This window comes from Lissotriton vulgaris, chromosome 11 (assembly GCF_964263255.1).
Source record: "Lissotriton vulgaris chromosome 11, aLisVul1.2, whole genome shotgun sequence".
NCBI lineage: Eukaryota > Metazoa > Chordata > Amphibia > Caudata > Salamandridae > Lissotriton > Lissotriton vulgaris.
In genome coordinates, this window is record NC_141699.1 from 822,400,825 (window position 1) to 822,419,601 (window position 18,777).

Consider the following 18,777-nt stretch of genomic DNA (forward strand, 5'->3'; position numbering starts at 1 on the left):
CATAATTCCTCCTTGCTACCCCCGGGTATTCAAAGAATCTCCTTCCATATTAGTAACTGCTTGGGTCGGGGCTTGATGTGCTTCTGGATTCTCCAGCTGCAATTCCATAGTAGCAACAGTGTCGCACGACCTTTCCAGGGTGCGAGCATTGATTATGCTTCCCAAGGACGAGCGTTTGGAACATGCCGGATCCAAAGACAGGCATCTTTCCGTTATTGCAATCTCATGTGCTAGTACAGATGAAGCCCTGGTTATAAACTGGTCAAGAGTACCAGCTACATAACCCAAACCTGTTCCTTTCCTCCCTCTTCCTTCACGTGCTGTCATTTTGAAATAGTCAATGCGATTCCTATTTAGTGGGGCGGGAGTATTCACAGTTAATCAGGTATTGGGTTCAAATGTAAAAGACCCACTTACCGGCAAGGTAGTTTTGACGTTTAGTCCGGGGTCTTAGAGGGGTGGCCCAGCCCAGCCTCTCCCGGCCTCTAACGGGCTCAAACGAGCCCGCCCTTGGCCCGGGCTTTGCCCGGCGCGCGTCCTCGTGGCGGAGTCAGGTGCTTCCCAAAGAACTTCCGCAGAGAGGAGGGACGGGGCGGTCTCGTGGCGGCCCCCGCAGCTCTCTGGGCACTTGAGTCCTTGTTCCTGGTCAGCCAGCAAGCAAAATCCTCGGCGCAGCGTCTCCCGTGGAGCGGGAGGCGCAAGAGGTTTAAATTATCCCCCGGTGCAGAGAGGAGGGGCGGGGCGGTCTCGTGGCGGCCCCCGCAGTTCTCTGGGCACTTGAGTCCTTGATCCCGGTCAGCCAGCAAGCAAAATCCTCGGCGCAGCGTCGCCCCTCGAACTGTAGTTTGCAGCGGTCAGTTATTGATTAATGCTGATTAAGCCCATATTTTATAGGGCCCTCTAAAAAATTGCTGTTTGTTTCTGTGAAATACACAAAACATTTAGAAATGTCATATTATTTATTGCATAAAGTAACCATTGCCGATACTTCTCAATTTTTGCTTCCAAAATGTCAAGCGTCAACCAGAATTGGAATCAATAGCTAAACTGCAGGTTAATTTGGTCACTGATTGGCCCCTTTGCATATGAGAGATGACTGGTAGAAATTGCAATAGTATTAAGGCTTCTATGTACTGGTAAATGAGTTTACAAATAGCAAAATCTCTCCGGCTTTGAAAGTGACTCAATGTCACAGGACTGCAGAACAGATTATTGCATTCTGCCTTTACTTCTATTCTGTACGGCATGGGCCTAAAAAAGGTACAACATTGTCTATAAGTTAAAACAAATTATTATATTGCTTGTTAGAAAGTTTATGTTAAAGGTGCAAACTTTAAAACATCTGCCAAAAGATTACACTCAGTAAAGCACAGGCAGGAACTTTACAGGAAGATCAAAAAGGCAAGTGGTCCTGTGTGAAGGTCCTTAGAAATAACATCAATGTGCTTACCTCAGAGGTCTACTCAGAGGCCTTCTTTTATGTACCAAACTGCTCATGTGTATCATTCATGCAGGAACCCAATTCAAAGGATATTCGGGAAGAATCTGTGTCTCACACTAACAGTGATTTGTGACGTTTATATCAAATAAGCATACATATCTGCAGTATTGCATTGAAAACGGCTTTACAGTAACTAGGCCGGACTGGCCATTCCAGGCATAAGGCGTTTCCCAGGGCGACTGGAAGGGTAGGGGGCTGGTTTAGTTTGTGGGGGCTGGTTTTGTAGCAGTGCAAGAGTTTTAAAAACACTGCAAAGTTCCTTGTATATTCAGCAGGTTTCGGGCAACAATAAAAGTGCCAAGATAATTCTGGTGATTGATGTACCTGCTGGAGAGAGATGGAGGGGGGGTTTGTCTAATGGCTGTTTTGACTCATCTAAGGTAGCGCAGAGGGTCAATATGCCTGCTGCAAAGAACTTGTACCATGCATATCAAAGAGCAATAATTTATGTGCATAGCTCAGTGGGTTACTGCTTTTTGTCATTTCCCGAATGAAAATATAATTGTGCCTTTTAATGTCAAGATCGCTCTTGTTTTCTGTGAGTAGAAGAGTTGGCCAAGCAGTACAAATCAAAAGGTATCCTTTGCAGGACACTTGAATACATATGTACTATACTATGTTTGAGCGACTAGCTGACTGACATGAATATGAAGGAGCCCTTGTGGGTTTCCGTGAGTCAGATCTGATTCTCCTGAAGTGTCCCTTTCTCTTCTGAGCCCTGTTTAACACTTATGTACAGCGGGAGCCTGTATTCCTGTCCTCAATGTTTGAGACAAAAAATACTCATTGATTTCTGAACAATGAGAGTAAAAGAGTTAAGGTAACAGGTTGTTCCTGCTTTATATTTTGCACGCTTTACGTAATCCTGCATTCTCTATGAGTGTTTGCTTTTTCCAGAATGTTTTTACTTTTTTTCAGGCAGTACATAATTTGGATTGAGTCACATCCAGGTGTTTATTACGGGGCTGAATTGGGTGGTAGCTGGAGACAGTGTGAGTTTCACTCAGTGGGGTAGAAGGGTGTTTAGGGGGGATAGGATGTGGCACTATGGCCAGAGCTACGGAATTTGGGCCTGGGGAACCTGGTCCAGCCTTCGTGACTAGTTCATCAGACCGCTCTCCTGAGGGAGCACAGTCCTCCATTAGACCTTAGAAGGCCCTACTAGAACATTGAAGCTCTGGTCTATTAGCACCAGCAGGTGGTCCCTACCAGTGGCCAGTGTGAGTTCACCTTGAAGGCCTGTCCACCACAATCCATACTGAAGTTCACCTCCAGTCTTGTCGACAGGCATACGAAGAAGCACACCCTAGAGCAGCACTGACTTTGTCACTGAGGTCCCAGGACCCTTGAGGCCAATCTGCCTCACTCATTGGTACCTACATTGGCCTTGTTTCAGCAGTACTAATGCAACTCAACAGGGACTTGCAATGCAGAATTTGCATGCACACAAGACTAAGGGGCATGATTACAAGGGCCTTGCATCATGCTTGCACCATGCAACGTGGTACATGCACAACGCAAAGCTTCAAGTAATAATTTAAAAGTCATGTAAAGCCACTTTGCCTGTCTTTGAATAGCTTCATAAATATGGAGCAATGCAACACAAGCTACTGCGTTGTCTGGTGGTGTTGCTGTGGGTGTTGCGTCGGAGAATGCAGCAAAATCTGCCCCATTAACAAAAAACAGCAGAACTGCGCAGCATAATGACTCACTCTTAAAAACACATAAATCACTGCAGAGATCCCTGTAAGCCTAGTAGTTTTCCTACAACAATAAAAGTCTCCCTCGCAACTCCCATGGTTTTTGGCACAATCAAAGATTTACAGGGACTTGTAATACTAGGAATGCGTCAAAATCTTGCACCTCCCAGGGAAGGCAGAACAAGGAGAAATATCTTCTATAATGTTCATAAAAATTGTAGGGCCTCCTGTCATAGAATTTAAACCTGAATTTTATGTTCAGAAATGATGCGAAAAAGGGAGAAGAAGTGCTGATGAAAGAAACTGCATGGCTCAGAGACAAATGGCTTATGATTCCACTTATAAGCGTATTTGGGACATTCTGTGATTGGAAACATGTCCCACATTGTAAATGTATTTTGATGTAAACATCTTATATAATAAACCTCAAATAAACATATGTATCCATTGTTTGAATCAAATAACGTTAATAAGTTGGTCTTAACTGGGGGTTATTCATGCCCCATTGCTTTTTGACGACGGACAACCATCATATCGGTTGCCGTCATTCCTATTTCTGACAGTGGGTTAAATATGCCTTTTGGATAAGGACTACGGGCCCAATTATATTTATCATTCATCTTTGGATTACCTGAGGTCGAACTCGAAACATACTGCTTTTCCAAGTGTATCTTTGAACGTAGAGGTATATGGGCCACTTGGACCTCCTCTGATCCTTGAGGAATAAGTTTGCCAGTCTTTTTATATAAAAGACTGCTCAAGAGGTACGTGAGCGAGGATTCTGGGCTATTTGAATTGCATCTGAACTCAGAGAACCATTTTTTCGTCGCTTTTTTGAACAAAAGGACAATGATGAGATCGAGGACTGAAAACATTTGGAATATCCTATTTTTTACCTTCGTTTTGGAACGTCAAGAGATTACCGAACCCTGACGAAGTTCCTACGGAACGAAGCGCGTTGGCTGAGACTTTTTAAAGATTGAAAAGAATAAAGGACTTAATGTTGGCAAAATTGGAGTCTCTCTGAATTTTGTTACTTGGTGCACCGTCCTTGTCTTCAAAACGTTACAAGCTATAACTGGTCAATGAAATACCCAACGCACTCAAAATTGGTATGTTTTGCTATTTCTAGCCACACCTCTGACCCCGCCCACTGATCTAATCCTCGGGTTATTCCCGCCCCCTTTTTCTCCGCCCACAGTTCCCCTACTTTTTTCCACTTCGACCACTGGTTTTAAGCGAGTAGGAGCTGGCTTTGGCATTGAGTGTGAGGTGTCAGCTGTGGTCACCGCTACAGGCTCACTATGTAAAGGCTCATTTAAATGGCGTAGTACCCCCGAGTCCCCCATGGAGAGTCTGCGCTCAACGGATTGAATCTTCTTGTCCAGTACATCAATAGCTCTTAATAAAAAGAAGTCTAAAGCGTTGGGAGGCTCACCTTCAAGTGTAAGTGTGGTAGGCTTTTGTTTCCCCATCTACGGACCTGAGCAGCTGGAATTGCACACGTTGTGGAGGGGAGGGGCAGCCCAACCCAGTTGCCTTCAGGCTCTGACCCACGTTGCTGAAGAGCACCTTTTAGGCTCCTCGCCCCCTCTCTATGTCGCCAAAGAGTACTGGGCTCCCTCGTACTCAGCTTCCAACATTACCAGCCAACTGGCCCAGGCTGGGGCCGCGGGAATCCAGTCTCGGAGTGGTGGTCGACTATCTTGTACGCAGTGCACAGAGATCACTTGCAAAGGAGGGATCTGATGAGATTGAGGAGTGTGCACCTCTCGGATGTGTCTGTTCTCCGGAAGAGAGGGCGCACTTTTGGGGGGTGTACAACCTCAGAGGTGCAGATCGTACCTTTGTACGCACCCAGGACACAGCGTGTGCATCTGTGGGAGCTGTGTCCACCATGAACAGCCTAAGGCTCCATGGGGAGCTGTACACCCTGCAGGGAGCAGAGCGTGACTCATGAGCGCTGGACACACTGGGAAGCAGATTCTGCTACAGTGGGAGGAGATGGCATGGGAAAGCCGTCCCCGCTCCATAGCAATCCTGTCCACATGCTAGTAGCCGGGGCTCTGGCTGGCGACCACACCAAGCTCTCTGCCCACTCTCCAAACACAGGCTCGGCAGAGGAGCAGTGGGTAGGATGATGAGGTCAAGGTGACAAGGATCGCTGTCAGCACCCCCAGCGGCCCTACCGACTACATCCGGTATGGAGGCAGCAGCACACTGAGGAAATCATGCTACTGATAACACCAACATTAGTGCGCCCACATGGATGGATTAACTTAAACTTCACTTCTCAGGGAACCCGGGAAGCAGGTACACCTCAGAAGACGTGATATTTGAAGTATCCACGGGAAATGTTGTTTTCATCAATCCTGATGTGCTACAATATTCAACTGAAGCTATTAAAAGAGTGATAGAGGGCTCTCATCCAAACTGAGAACCAGGACCCAACAGTATACCACAAGCCCTGCTGAAATACAGCTCACCAGTTTGGGCAAAGCATCTAACAACAATGTTCAAAAAAATCTTAGAAGGAGGGACAATTCTGGAAAGCTGGCAATGTCTATTTTTAAAGGTGGCAAGGCTTCCACTCCAAGCAATTACCGCCTTATAGCCCAACTAGATGATGTGGAATTAAAATACTTTATCCCTATTATTAAAAGACCTTTCTGATTGGGCAACTACCACAGGAAGAGTTCCATTGATCCAAACAGTGTTCACAAAGAAGCAAGGCACCCTTACAAATCTAATGGCATTTGGGCTCCTAATGGAAAATCTTGTGACTATTGTGTGCTCTTGTTCATGTGCTTTGTAAGCTTCAAAGCTGCGTTTGATGATGTCCTACAGGGAAAGTTGTGGGCTAAATTGAACAGAGGATATTGAAGGCCATTAGGATGTTGTACACTAAAAAATGGATTAAGATCAACAAACTGATTTAGATCTTGGAAGAACGTGTCCTGCCATCACCTTTTTGGTGGTCTTCCTGCCCGCTAGCTTGGTAGTCTGCATGACCGATTTAGTTGTTGTCTGGGCACTGGAGTGAAGACCGCCATGGTCTCACCGCCGCCGCCGAGACTCCTACTCCCATGTTAAAAGTGGCGAAGCTGAAAGCAGCTTTGGGATGGAGTCCCATCAAGATTCCTGCCATCCGGGTTACAAAGTGCCTTTCTGCCGAGACAACTTTGACGGGGATACCTCCAAGCTCAAGTTGCCAGAAACAAAGAAATAGGGGTGAAAACTCACAGTTTTTTGGTATCCCACTTTGGTGCACCATAGTCCAGGTCACTTCTTTGCTGGTCCGAATCCAGCATGATGCCAAACGACTCTGTTGGCACCGAGACCGCACGCAAACTACTTGTAAAATGTAACTATTTATCATGTGTTTGCTATTGCTGTAGGCTTGAGTTTTGTGTGTGGAATGCAATATGTAACATGAAGGGACAAAACAGATTGCCTACATATGATTGCATACAAACAAGACAAGTGTATTTACGTAGAAATAGGTTGTACTTACCTATCTCCATGCCACGATGTACCTCACTCCATCAGGACACCACCAGCACAGCAGGAACATGTAAATCGTCTCGTGCAATCCCACTGGCCTGACGGCAGCAGAGTACTTTGAGCCAGCAAGAATACTATTGCTGCGGCTGTCTTCTATCCCTAGTCTCTACATCTAAAGACAGCAGGCAGACAGCCATCAGCTTGAGGGAGTACTTGGGATAGCCATCCTCGCGGGATGGCGGTAAGACACCCAAGATCTAAATCAGGCCCCAAGGTAGCAGATGGAAGGCACCTGTCAAGGAAAGTGCTAACATCAATGGGACTGGTGCAGGGGTGTGTGTTTGTGCTGCCCTGTTTAATCTATACAGCTCTGATCTTTTAGCTGACCTTGACATGATGGCCCCCTATGCACCCAACCTGAGCGGTTGATCCATATCCAAGCTGCTTTATGCAGACGACCTACTGCTGATGAGCTAGATATAAGTGTGCATGGCAGGCTTTAGCACTAGTGGCGCCAGGTGCGAAAATCACTTATGGCGCCCCATCGTCCCATCGCCGCCTCCTCAGACTCTCTCTCTACCACCTCAAAAGTGCCCCTCATCTCTCCTATCATAAGATATTGCTAAACACAGCGCCCCCCCCTGAGGTCAAAAGCCCCCTCCACCTCCCAGCGCTCAGTGCAGCCACATAAGTCGCACAGCCCTAAAGCCGGCCTGTAAAGACTGATTACCAAGATTATAGAATATACACTGTGGGGAAAGCCTTAGAAATAAAGCTTAATAAGACCAAGGTGCTTTTTCTTCGGTACACATCACGAAACAGGACAAGTGGTTACTCAACGGTTGCCCTATAGAAAAAGTATTCACCTACAAATACTTGGGTTTTTACCCTTGATGCACAGGAGTCCTTTGTCCTACAAAAGGAAAGTATCTGAGGAAAAGCCTTATCCCTAATCTTTGCAATCATACTCCTCTCTAAAAAACTGCATGGCCCCACCTTGAGCCCACTTTTAGCTGCAGTAAAGTAAAAATTCCTACCTGCAGTTTCTGAGTTGATGCTTCTGGAGACCCTCTTGACAAGATTGTACAAATGTGTATTTCATTTGCCCAGATCTGCCTCACCAGCACAAATAAGGCTTAAGTTTTCCCAAGCTAAACAAACTGTGGCCAGTAGGGGGGACTTTTTAAAATTCTGTCACAAGATTTGGACGGCTACAAATGACACTCTGAATTACTGTGTATGGGTGGAAATAAACATGCAGAAAGGAAAGGCATGCTACAAGAGATACTTGGATAAATCAATCGAGAACTTAGGCCTAGGGGAGTTTTGGCCTCTTCCAATTAGCCAAGTTGTGTTTTAAAAATACAGTGAACAAATGTATCCAGAGTATAAGATGGGTGGAAGACAAAAAAGCTCTGGCAAAGCGGGCACACAGGTGGTTGGTGCTGTATTCTTATACAGGCATGTTGGAGCACACTTAAAAGAAAACTATAGGATATTTGTTTGATACTTTTATATAGAACACTAGCCTAAGCGACATAGATGAAATGCCATTCCTGAAATTAATTAATTCATAATTAATTTACATTGACATCCCTATTATGAGTGCCCTGATAATTTCCAATAACTCACCGCACATATTCGAAATATGAATTTTTCAGTTTTTATTGCTCTTGGTGCATATTGGGTGCAATACAAATGTGCATCCTTCGTCAAATTTTAGCAAGTCAGATCAACTAGATTTCAAAAGTAGAAAAAAAAATTGAAAATATAGGACATACAGATTTTGGTGGGCTATTCAACAAATTCGGCATGGCATGCATCACTGCAAGGGAAATTTTTCTTAACAGGTGACAAATATTCCAACCAATAAATTCCAAACCCCTCAGGATCAGATTTTATTGGATGTGTCTAAAACCAGGCACCTAGTAATTTGGCTCTAAATGACTAACTCTGATGAAATTAACTTTATATCACTTTCAGTCACATAGTTTTCATAGCTAAAAACCTTTAACTACTTCTAATCACAAATCCTTAAAACATATCCATACAGCAATGTAAAAGTCTGGCACAATACACAGAGGATAAACAAGAGCAGAAAAAGCTATGATTGCATGAACAAAAGCCAGACTTAAGATTCCAGCCCTACCAATTTCTACCCATCACAAGCCCATTACCTTTGCAGCATAAGCATCCAATTTCTCAAATTTCTTCAGGTCAATGGCCATAGACTTCAAATTTGATCGATCCCATGGATAAGCTACAAACAAGCATAGAAATATTACCCTCTGGATTAGTCTATATATAACCAGATGCTGAAGGCTGCAAGAAAAAAATAAGGACATTCTAAAGATGAAGGGTAACAGTAGCCTCAGTATTCTTGGATTGGTTGACCAACAAGAGCTCTCCATTCTTGTTTACCCATTAACTATACTGTACAAATCAGAGAGGTAAACCTACATTGTAGGCATTTGGCAGCAGAGAAAAGACAATATTAGCCCCAATGGTAACACAATGATATTCAAGTATATAAGTTTAATTTTTCGGCTGACGTATATCTGTACAACAATGGCTGTGCATAGATGTTAGCTCATAGGACTACTTCTGGTTAGTTCCCGCTAATTGACAAGAGCTCAAAATAGATTACATTGTAGAAAATGGTGTTACTGTGGGCCTGATTAGAGATTGGCAGACAGGGTCTTCTACTACAATTTTTCAGAGTACCCTGTTCACCAAACTGATGGTCGCTCCTCCCCCCTACTTACAGTCTTATCTACCATCAAGTTTATTTCTGCAGTGACTCCTCTCATTCAGCAAGCAGAAATCCTACACCGTTGGCCTGAAGGAGAAAGGGCTGACTTTGTAAGAACATCCGAACATTCCGCCCTGTTTAGAGCAGATGGTGTGATGCACTTTTTTCTGTTGGAGGCCATCAGGGAAAGGCTGGAGATCCGGAACAGAAAAAACAAAAATGGCACCCTTGCCCTGGCGGATAACTCTCTGAGTATCAGGTCAACGTTTTTTTGTTTTTTTCAAAAACAAACTCCCACTTTGATGAATGTCCACATGAAACATGATGGTGGAGGGAAAATTCTCTGTACCTTCATAGGGGCCACTTGGTGCCACTTTCTCTGTAGGCATAGAGAACTCAGCTAAACCAGCAGAGATCTCTAATTATGGTGGGCAGTGGTCCTGCCAGCATGGTGGAGGTAATGATCTTCGCCACCCTGACGAATGTCAGGATGTCTGCCAAAACTCTAAATCAGGCCCTATGTTCTAATAGCTACAAACGACAATTTAATTAGTCTAAGATAAGCACCACCAACAGTAATGAGAATAAGATGTACGTTTTATCAATAGTAGAGAAATTCACAACTTTGTAATAACGATAGTGGAAAGTAACCGACTTGTGTGTGACGCCTTCAGTCAATATTGTCTTTTTAGCCAAACTCCATTCTAAATACCTGAATGTTTGAAAAATTATTATGAAACAAAAAACAATACTACAAGTCCCTGAAAGCTTGGTGCTCGCAACTAACACTGGTCAAATGCCTAAGGCTGGTCCCACTGATCAGCTGCAATATAGCTATTGCGTGCCCATCTTGACCACTTAGCCCATTCGAAGCCCCTCCATCCATTCACTGGCAGAGTATTAACAGCATCTAAAAATACAGGGCCTAATCACAAAATTATCATTGAGCAGTACTTTATGCACTCCAAAATGCAATTCACAAACCTCAAGTCAGAGTTTCCTGTTGACACCCTCTTATCTTTTCTATAGGCATATTTCTACCTCAATGTTCGAGATCCCACACATAGGTCTAGGATTTAGTAGTAAGTGTGGGGGCCAGAAGCAGAGTTTTTGGAAAATGGGGAATGGTTACTGTTAAATCGGGGGAGAGGGGAAATTGAAGGAGGGTTTAAGTAGAGGGACAAGCTAATACAAAACACACACCCACATAAAGTAAGACTATTGCAGTTCACAAACTACAAATTTTAATCTACTACAGTAGGCCTGACAAAACAGGCTAAGAGATCCTCTAGACCAGACTTGTAAAAAAAATTCAAGCACCACAGATTGCAACCCAATGGTACCACAAAACGTTCCCATATAAATCAATAAAGACAGCCAATGAAAATAACACATAGGAAAATATAGAATACATTACAGTAAATAAAATTTTTATTACACTAAATCAAATATTATTTTATTTTTGTAAACATATTTTTTTAATAAAATAGTTTTGAATATCCTTAATAAATCAAATCAAATCTGCTTTATTCGATTTTTGTATCATAAAAAACCATAAAAGCACAGTACAGAAAGAACAACCACCATTGTATATCAAAAATTAATACATATAGGGCTAGATGTAGGTAAAAAGGTGTTACCGATTCTAAAATACCGAATTTTACCGATTCGGTATTTTAGAATTGGTAAAACCTATGTAGGTAATTATTCGGTATTTTTTACCGAATTGTTAAGATTCGGTAATTACCTAATCGGTATTTACCGATTCAGTAATTGCCATTCATTCCTATGGGCCTGGGTGGCAGGGTGTCACTTTGACATCCTGTTGCACCCCTGATTAGGGCTTGTGTGCTTGTGTGCCTAAGGGCATGTATGTGTGCCACATGGCACAGGTGTAAATGCACATATTTGCATTTACATAGGAATTCGTTATTTACCACCAACTAATAGTTGGTGGTAAATAACGAATTCTAAAGCCCTGTAGCACTGTTTACAGTGCTACCTACATTTCAAAATACAGATTCGGTAATTTTACCGAATCTGTAATTTTACAGAATCGGTAAATTTACAGAATCTGTATTTTTTCATGCCCTACATCTCCGTATCCAAATACCGGTCGGTAACAGCCGAAAATCGGTATTTTCGTCCGTTACCGACCGGTATTTGGATACCTACATCTGGCCCATATTCCCTAGTACATACAATGTATAAAAACGAATTATAATATTTCTGAAAAGAAGTCTTAAACACAGACTACAATTTAATAAAATTAAGTTAATAAATAGGGTTCCTATGTCTGATAATAGCTTTTAAGAAGGATGACATAACCATAGTAATTTCATCATTTTCTAGGGTTTGCAGCCTCAGAAGTGCTGTTTTACACTAAGTCCCCATTTCTTTAAAAAAGGAATGAAAAACCTTCTCCTTGGTAAGTCATTATATTTACAGAAGAATGTGCAGTGAAGGGTGGATTGGATGGAGGTATCGTCACACTGACATGGACGCAGATTTATAGACCAAGCATTAGCTGCCGGAAAGGTCACTATTCTGAAGAAGGACCCGCAGCAAAAACATGTTAATAGCATGCGGGAGAAGCATCTCTGCACCTGAACCAGATATAGTTGGATGCCCTGACATTGCAACATCAGGTGATTCTCTATAACTGATTTCTTCGTTTTTTTGCAGAGCCAGCGTTCATCCTCTAGATGGCTTAAACAATTTGCTTTCAGATTTTTTCTCTATACCCTTTCCAGGCTATTTGGGGAGTCAAAATACTCAGGATGGCCAATGTCATATGATAATTTTTAAAACATAATTAATCCAAGGTATACTGCCAACTCCGTCTAGTTTGAGGCAATCCTCTATTATATCTCTATGAAAACCAGTTTCAACAGAAGTACACACCTTATGCCACAGTAACAAAGTATTTAATTTGATAAAATCAGATATATACGGCAGACCAAGTTCCTTATGGCATACATACGTGGAGGTAGAGCCAGGAACAGCTAAAAGATAACAGAGAAAGGCATTTTCACAGCGTTGAATAACCTAGACATCCGCAACTCCCCAGATCCCAGCCCCATATATCGCGGTGGATATACATTTAGCTTTGTAGATATCCAGTAACTCCATGACTGGTCTACCCCCCAATTTTTTAGAAAAGTTATAAACTGCAGCTATTGCTCTGGAGTAAGACAATTTTCTTGCGTTCACAGCCGATGTCCATGAGCCAGTCTTATCAAAAGTGATTCCCAAGTAAGAGAATCTATATATGTTGTCTATTTTTTCCATTTCAATTAAAAGTTTACATGGTTTACATTTCTTAACCCCGCAGCTCATGGTAAAGGTCTTACTTATATTTACTTTAAGCCCTGTCTCCTTCATATACGTGGTAAATTTCATAACTGCTCTTTGGAGGCCTATCTGCGTCTGCGCCACAATCACGGTGTCGTCCGCATACAATAAAATTGGAACTGGAGTATTCTTGATGACTGGGTAATCCTGCCTGTCTTCTCTCAGATGAAAACCTACACTATTTATATATAGGGAGAATAAGAACGGGGCAAGTATGCATCCTTGCCTTACCCCCCTATTTACACTGAACTTAGATGTACATTCCCCTTGCTTACCATACCGACGCTCGCCCCCGCTCCCCTGTACAGTTCCTTAATAAAAAGTAGCAAGTTGGGATCAACATTCATCTCAGTTAGAGTGCTCCATAATTTCTCGTGATTTACGCAGTTGAAAACTGAACTTAAATCGACAAACGTTAAGTAGAGCTTCCCCCTTTTGGCTGATGTATATTTGCTGATAATTAATGCTAGGTTTAAACCCTGTTCGGTCGTTCCCAACCGTGCCCTAAACCCATATTGAAATTTGGATAGTAAATCTTTCTCTTCTACCCACACTTGTAGTTTGTTTAAAATCACCCTCCCAGCGACTTTCATAAGTGCATCCAATAATGAGATTGGGCTGTAGCAGCTGGGTTCATTTCTGTCACCCTTTTTAAAAATCGGGATCACGATTGCATCTGACCAAGTAGGGATAAACCTATAGCGGTTGCAACTATTCAATACATTTGTTAGGAGTGTTGCCCATAGCTCGATATTAGATTTATACACATCCACAGGGACGCCATCGGGTCCTGGGGCTTTCCCTGTGGCACTCACATTTATAGCCGTAAGGACTTCTTCATAGGAGATTACAATATCCATGGGGAAAGATGAATAATGCGCATAGTCAATTCCCTGTGCTGTATCAGTTACCCCCTTACTCGGATTAGAAGCTTCACCCTTATAGAGGTCCCTAAAGAAATTGACCCATTTGTCTTTGCTGATAATATCAGTTTTCCTATTTACGAAAAAGGGAGCATTGACAACCTTCCAAAAACCGGTGTTACATGCCCGGTGTAGGGTCTGCCAGGCTTCTGTTTTCAATTCACTCTTTCGCTTTTTTATAGCTTGTCGGTAATCTATTCTGGCCAGTCTCACCTCTTCTTTGCTTCTAGTTTTGTTTTTTAGAACTTTCATTAAATGGGAATGGGTTTTACTACATTCCCTATTAAACCAAACCTGTGCCTTATTCATACCGTTTCTGCTCCCTTGTAAGTAACTTCCGTGTTTCCTCTGTTATCCTAAGAAAGGCAGCACCGATTTGTTCATCATCGCCTGACTGCGAGAGACAGATTTCAAAATCTCCCTTCAGTTTCTTTACTAGGGTTTCAAGAAATATTGCGGGGTCCACTTTCGCCCAATTTAGAGTATAACCATTTGTTCTACCTAAATTTATGTTACAGTTATAGATTTTTTCTTCCAGTTCAGATGATTTTGAGTCCCCTTCTAAGGAGAAGTCTAACCTAATAGGATGATGGTCACTCATCGCTATTTCGCAAGTTTTACAAGTAATAACCTTATTGGCATACCTACTTGACAAAAGGGCAACGTCAATTACTGATTTACAGCCCCTTCCAATAAAAGTGGGCTCAAAGGGTACAGGGGGTGTGCATAGTTCGTTTGCATAACCAAGGTCAAATTGAAATGTTATTTCATTCAACAAATTCCCCATACTTGTGTGAGAAAAATGGGTTAGTGTGTCCTCCTTTTCTTTGCCCATACCACAGATACCCTGTTTACTATATAGACATAACGGACAATTAAAATCACCCACCCAAATAATATGCATATCCCCCTGCAGATGTTCATCTAGATGTCCTAACGTTTGACATACATCCCCTGTAACCTTAGTAATTTGGGTTTTTGGGATGTTATTATAGAAATGTATTAGTACTGTGCCCTACTTCCTCCCAATTCTTACTGACAATATCTGATAAAACTCAGACCCATACTCAAACTTCAAAGTCAAATCCCCCGCTAAGTTTGAGGCATAAGTACATAAGTACATAAGTACATAAACCCCAAAAAAGCTGGCAGGGGTATGAAAGGTGCGAAAGCCATTTATGTGTATTTCTTCAATAACCCATGTTTCCTGTAAGCACACTATGGAATCCTCCTCTATAAGCGTTAACCACAAGGGGTCTCTCGCCTTCGACCGAGCCCTGCAATATTCCCCGATACTATTTTACATATTTTACTTGTTTTTGGCTTCATGCTTCCTATTATTCTATCTACTGTCGGTCCCCCTGTCTCTCTCTGTATTTCCTCTTTATTTCAACTGTACTCTTTAATGTGTTGCCTCACTGTTACACCCTCCGGTATGTCCCCTCCTAACCGGCTATCTTCAGTATTCAATATAGTTTGTCTTACTTCCACCTGGGTAGTAAGGTTTTGATCGTGGACCTGTAGTCCCATGATGCTTGCCTCTATCGCAAGCCTCATCCTCCCCCTTACCCCACTCCACCTCCCATACTGTATTTTTGGTCAGTCTAAATCTTCCATCGACCCTAATAACTCAAAACGGTTTTGGAGTGGCAAGGTCCATGTTCTAATTGCATCATGGCTCAGATTCCTATTTTGAGTTATTTCCAAGTGTGTGGGTGAAGGAGGATAAAAAGCCCCCAATGGTAAAACATTTATTTCCATCTAGTTAAAAGAAGAGTTCCCTCTCCTGTTCAAAATTGCACGCACCAATCTGGGGTCACTAAATGTTAGCACTACGCAATCCCCCTCTAGGATTTTACGTTCTTTTCCCACCCACATGACCCGTCTAGCCATTTTAAAGGTTCTAAACAGTTGTTCCCTGAGGTCAGTGTGTCATCCTAGCCAATGCAGTGATTTATTGCGAAGCTCTTCCCATGTTTCATCCCCTGGTGTGAGCAATTTAGGAACGTTGGCCAAGATTACTATAAAGGGTGTTGCCGCCGGGGGTAAGTCTAGTCGATCCGCCACTGACATTGCTAAAGTATGTTTCGTCGTCAAGTCTGATGCACCTACGCTTTTCCCTATGTTGTAATGTTTCCACGCGTCTTGAATTTTATCTCCAGGTCTTCCCGACTGTTCTTTTCCACAGGGAAAGTCATTTAGGGGAGGCAGCCTGAAAGACTGGCCTGGGACTGCAGTAGCTGGAGGGTTCATGCCGTTCGACCCACTTAAGCTACTTTGTATGTTTAGATTAGGAAGATTTTCAGAGCCTTGTATGTTCATTACCCTTTCAGCAGATGTGTTTCTACCTTTTAAACAGACCTCTAGAGTTGCCACTCTGTCAGCTAATTTCCCAAGGGCACCCTTCATATGGGCGCACATCTCATCGATCTTTTTAGATATATTTTTTAGGGTCAGAGTGTGTCCCTCAATAAGCGTGTTCAGTGTTGCATTTCCTATGCTACCCTGATTTCTCTGAGCGTGTTGTTTATGTACAGGGGTTTCCTTTTCTTAGATAATGATTTTTTGGGCCGATCTGTTAAAGGAACACAGTTTTCACATCAGTACTCCAATTCCCCAGCGGCCAAGAGTCCCGGCAATAAAATGTGCATAAATCAGTCACCTGCCACTGGCCAATACAAGTGAGGAGAGGTATTAGAGGGGTGGCCCAGCCCGGTCTCTGACGGTCCTGGACAGGCACAGACGGGCCCGCCCTTGGTCCGGGCTACATCCTGCGCGCATCCTGCGTCGCAGTGGGAGAGGCTGCGCTATGAGCGCGGTGGCCCCACCTCCCCCTCACTCGCGGCAGGTGTGTAATATCAGCGATGCACTCTGGGGATTGCAGTCCGCCCCAGAGTGTGATGACTCAGCCTCAGATTGCCGCAAAAGTCGCAGCAGAACTGGCGTAGCACCTGGGACCCTCGTCCCACCAGGGGTGTTCAGGAGGATAGCGACAGCGTGACAACCAGCAGAAAGGTTCCACGGGGACCAGCAAACAGGCAGGAGAACACCCCTTATTCTTAATAACATTTAATAAAATACTGTAAATTATATTTAAATCAAGAAAATATTACTTGTATCCAAGATTTTGACATTTTCAATAAAAATGGTAGTATAAAGGATGCGGAGAAACAATTAACAATTAATTTAATCACAAAATAAACAGGCATTGGCATAGCCAATAGGTCTCACCTTTGGGACCTTATGTGTTTAGCCAAAACTTTTGGTTATGTTATAGATAGCATTGTGGCTGCTGTGCATTATGTTGAAAAGTTATAATAAAAAGTGTTAAGTATTTTTGTTACCTTTATACAAACCAAGAAGGCATTTTATGGAACTGAACGACCAAATTAAAAAAAGAATTAACATAAAAAATGTCTTCTAGTTTTTGTGTACTTGCACTGCTGGCAACTTCTTCCTGCCTGTTCTCACGCTTGCTTGTTATAATGTTTGTTTGTTATGGGGGAGCGGGACATAAACAACATGGGAGTAGAGGTTGGAAAATAGTACTTTAATAAGAACACAAGAAGGGAATGGACAGTATGGGAGAATCAGCAGATGCCAGATTCCGATGGCAGACTGGTGTAATGCTTAGGCAAGGTGTAGGTGATGCTTAGGTGGGGGGCTGATGCGAAATGGTGAGTGATGCTTGGTGCTCAGGTGGTGCCACTATATGGCGTGGATTGGAGGTACATTGTGGATTTTGGAGTTGTGGAGTTGAATTATGTTGTTTGGTGTCTAATTATGTGATGTGTTTTGGAAATGTGTGCAGCTGAATTGTGTAGCCTGGAACTGCGGTGTTGAGTGAAATTATGCTTAGTGAAATTGTGTCATGGGGTGCATTTATATTGATTGGTGGTATGTGGCATAGAGTGTGTATGTGAAGTGTATTTATGTTGCATTAAGTAGAGTGTAATTATTTGGTGTGTAATTATGTGGTTCTGAGTGGTATTCTGTGGAGTGTATTTATGTTGCATTGAGTAGAATGTAATTATGTGGCATGTAATTATGTGGCACTGAGTGTTATTATGTGTAGTGTATTTATGTTGCATTGAAGAGTGTAATTGTGACGTGTAATTATGTGGTACCGAGTGATATTATGTGGAGTGTATTTATGTTGCATTGAGTGGAGTGTAATTATGTGGTGTGTAATTATGTGGCACTTAGTGGTATTATGTGGTGTGTATTTATGTTGCATTGACTAGAGTGTAATTATGTGGCGTCCCTTCCTAATACTGAACTGCATCGGTATGCATGAATGTTTTGCAACCGAAATGTGGTCGCAATACATTCACTTTTTACCACCTACTTCAAGTAAACAATTTGCAAATGGGAAGGGGTCCCCAAGGGATGCCTTCCCCTTTGTGAATGTCTATAAATGCATTCTCTTAGAAAATGAAAGCAAAAGTTTTCATTTTCTCTTTTGTAAAGCATCCAGTTTTCCTTTAAGGAAAATGGGCTGCATTACAAAAAAAAGACTGCTTTATTTAAAAGCAATCACGGACATGGTGGTCTGCTGGCCCCCATCACCTTTTGGCCTCTACGAGTGGCTGGGTCAGCCTAGGTGCATTTCGGCCCTGTAGCTGCGACAATGTGTCTCCACAGGATAACCTTCATTTTGTCAGCTATGTAAATATTACATATTAATATTAATATTGTGTATCTAGGAAGCGTTTTCTTTTACCAATTCTGAAAGTTATGGATTTTGCCCAAGCCTGCTTGGCGCTCATGTGTTTACAGCTACTTCCTAATGCATATGTTCTTTCCGCAGTTTCAGCTTTTTGCATGCTGCTGTGAGATCTTGGAGTTCCAGGCCCAATTAATGGGGTTAAGGTCTTAAAAATGCATTTTTCATCTGCATATTACTACATTTAAACTTTATATATTTTTTTTCTGCTGATATATGAATGTATTTATGGTGGTATGTACTTTTATGATTGTATTTACAATCGAATAAAGATTTTATGATGATGATGAGATTGAGTACTATTTCGCAGGTTTCGG

General features: G+C 42.6%; 1 protein-coding gene across 1 annotated transcript in view; it reads right to left on the bottom strand.

Moving 5' to 3' along the window:
• LOC147683537 (kyphoscoliosis peptidase-like) overlaps positions 1-9,846 on the bottom strand; it is a 341,732-nt gene extending 331,886 nt beyond the window's left edge. The window contains exons 1-2 of the mRNA XM_086942545.1: positions 9,807-9,846; positions 8,883-8,965 (exon numbers count right to left, since the gene is read on the bottom strand). Coding sequence (XP_086798671.1) covers positions 8,883-8,965; positions 9,807-9,846 — 123 coding nt within the window. The remainder of the gene's footprint in view (positions 1-8,882; positions 8,966-9,806) is intronic.
• Between the last annotated feature and the right edge of the window lie 8,931 nt (positions 9,847-18,777).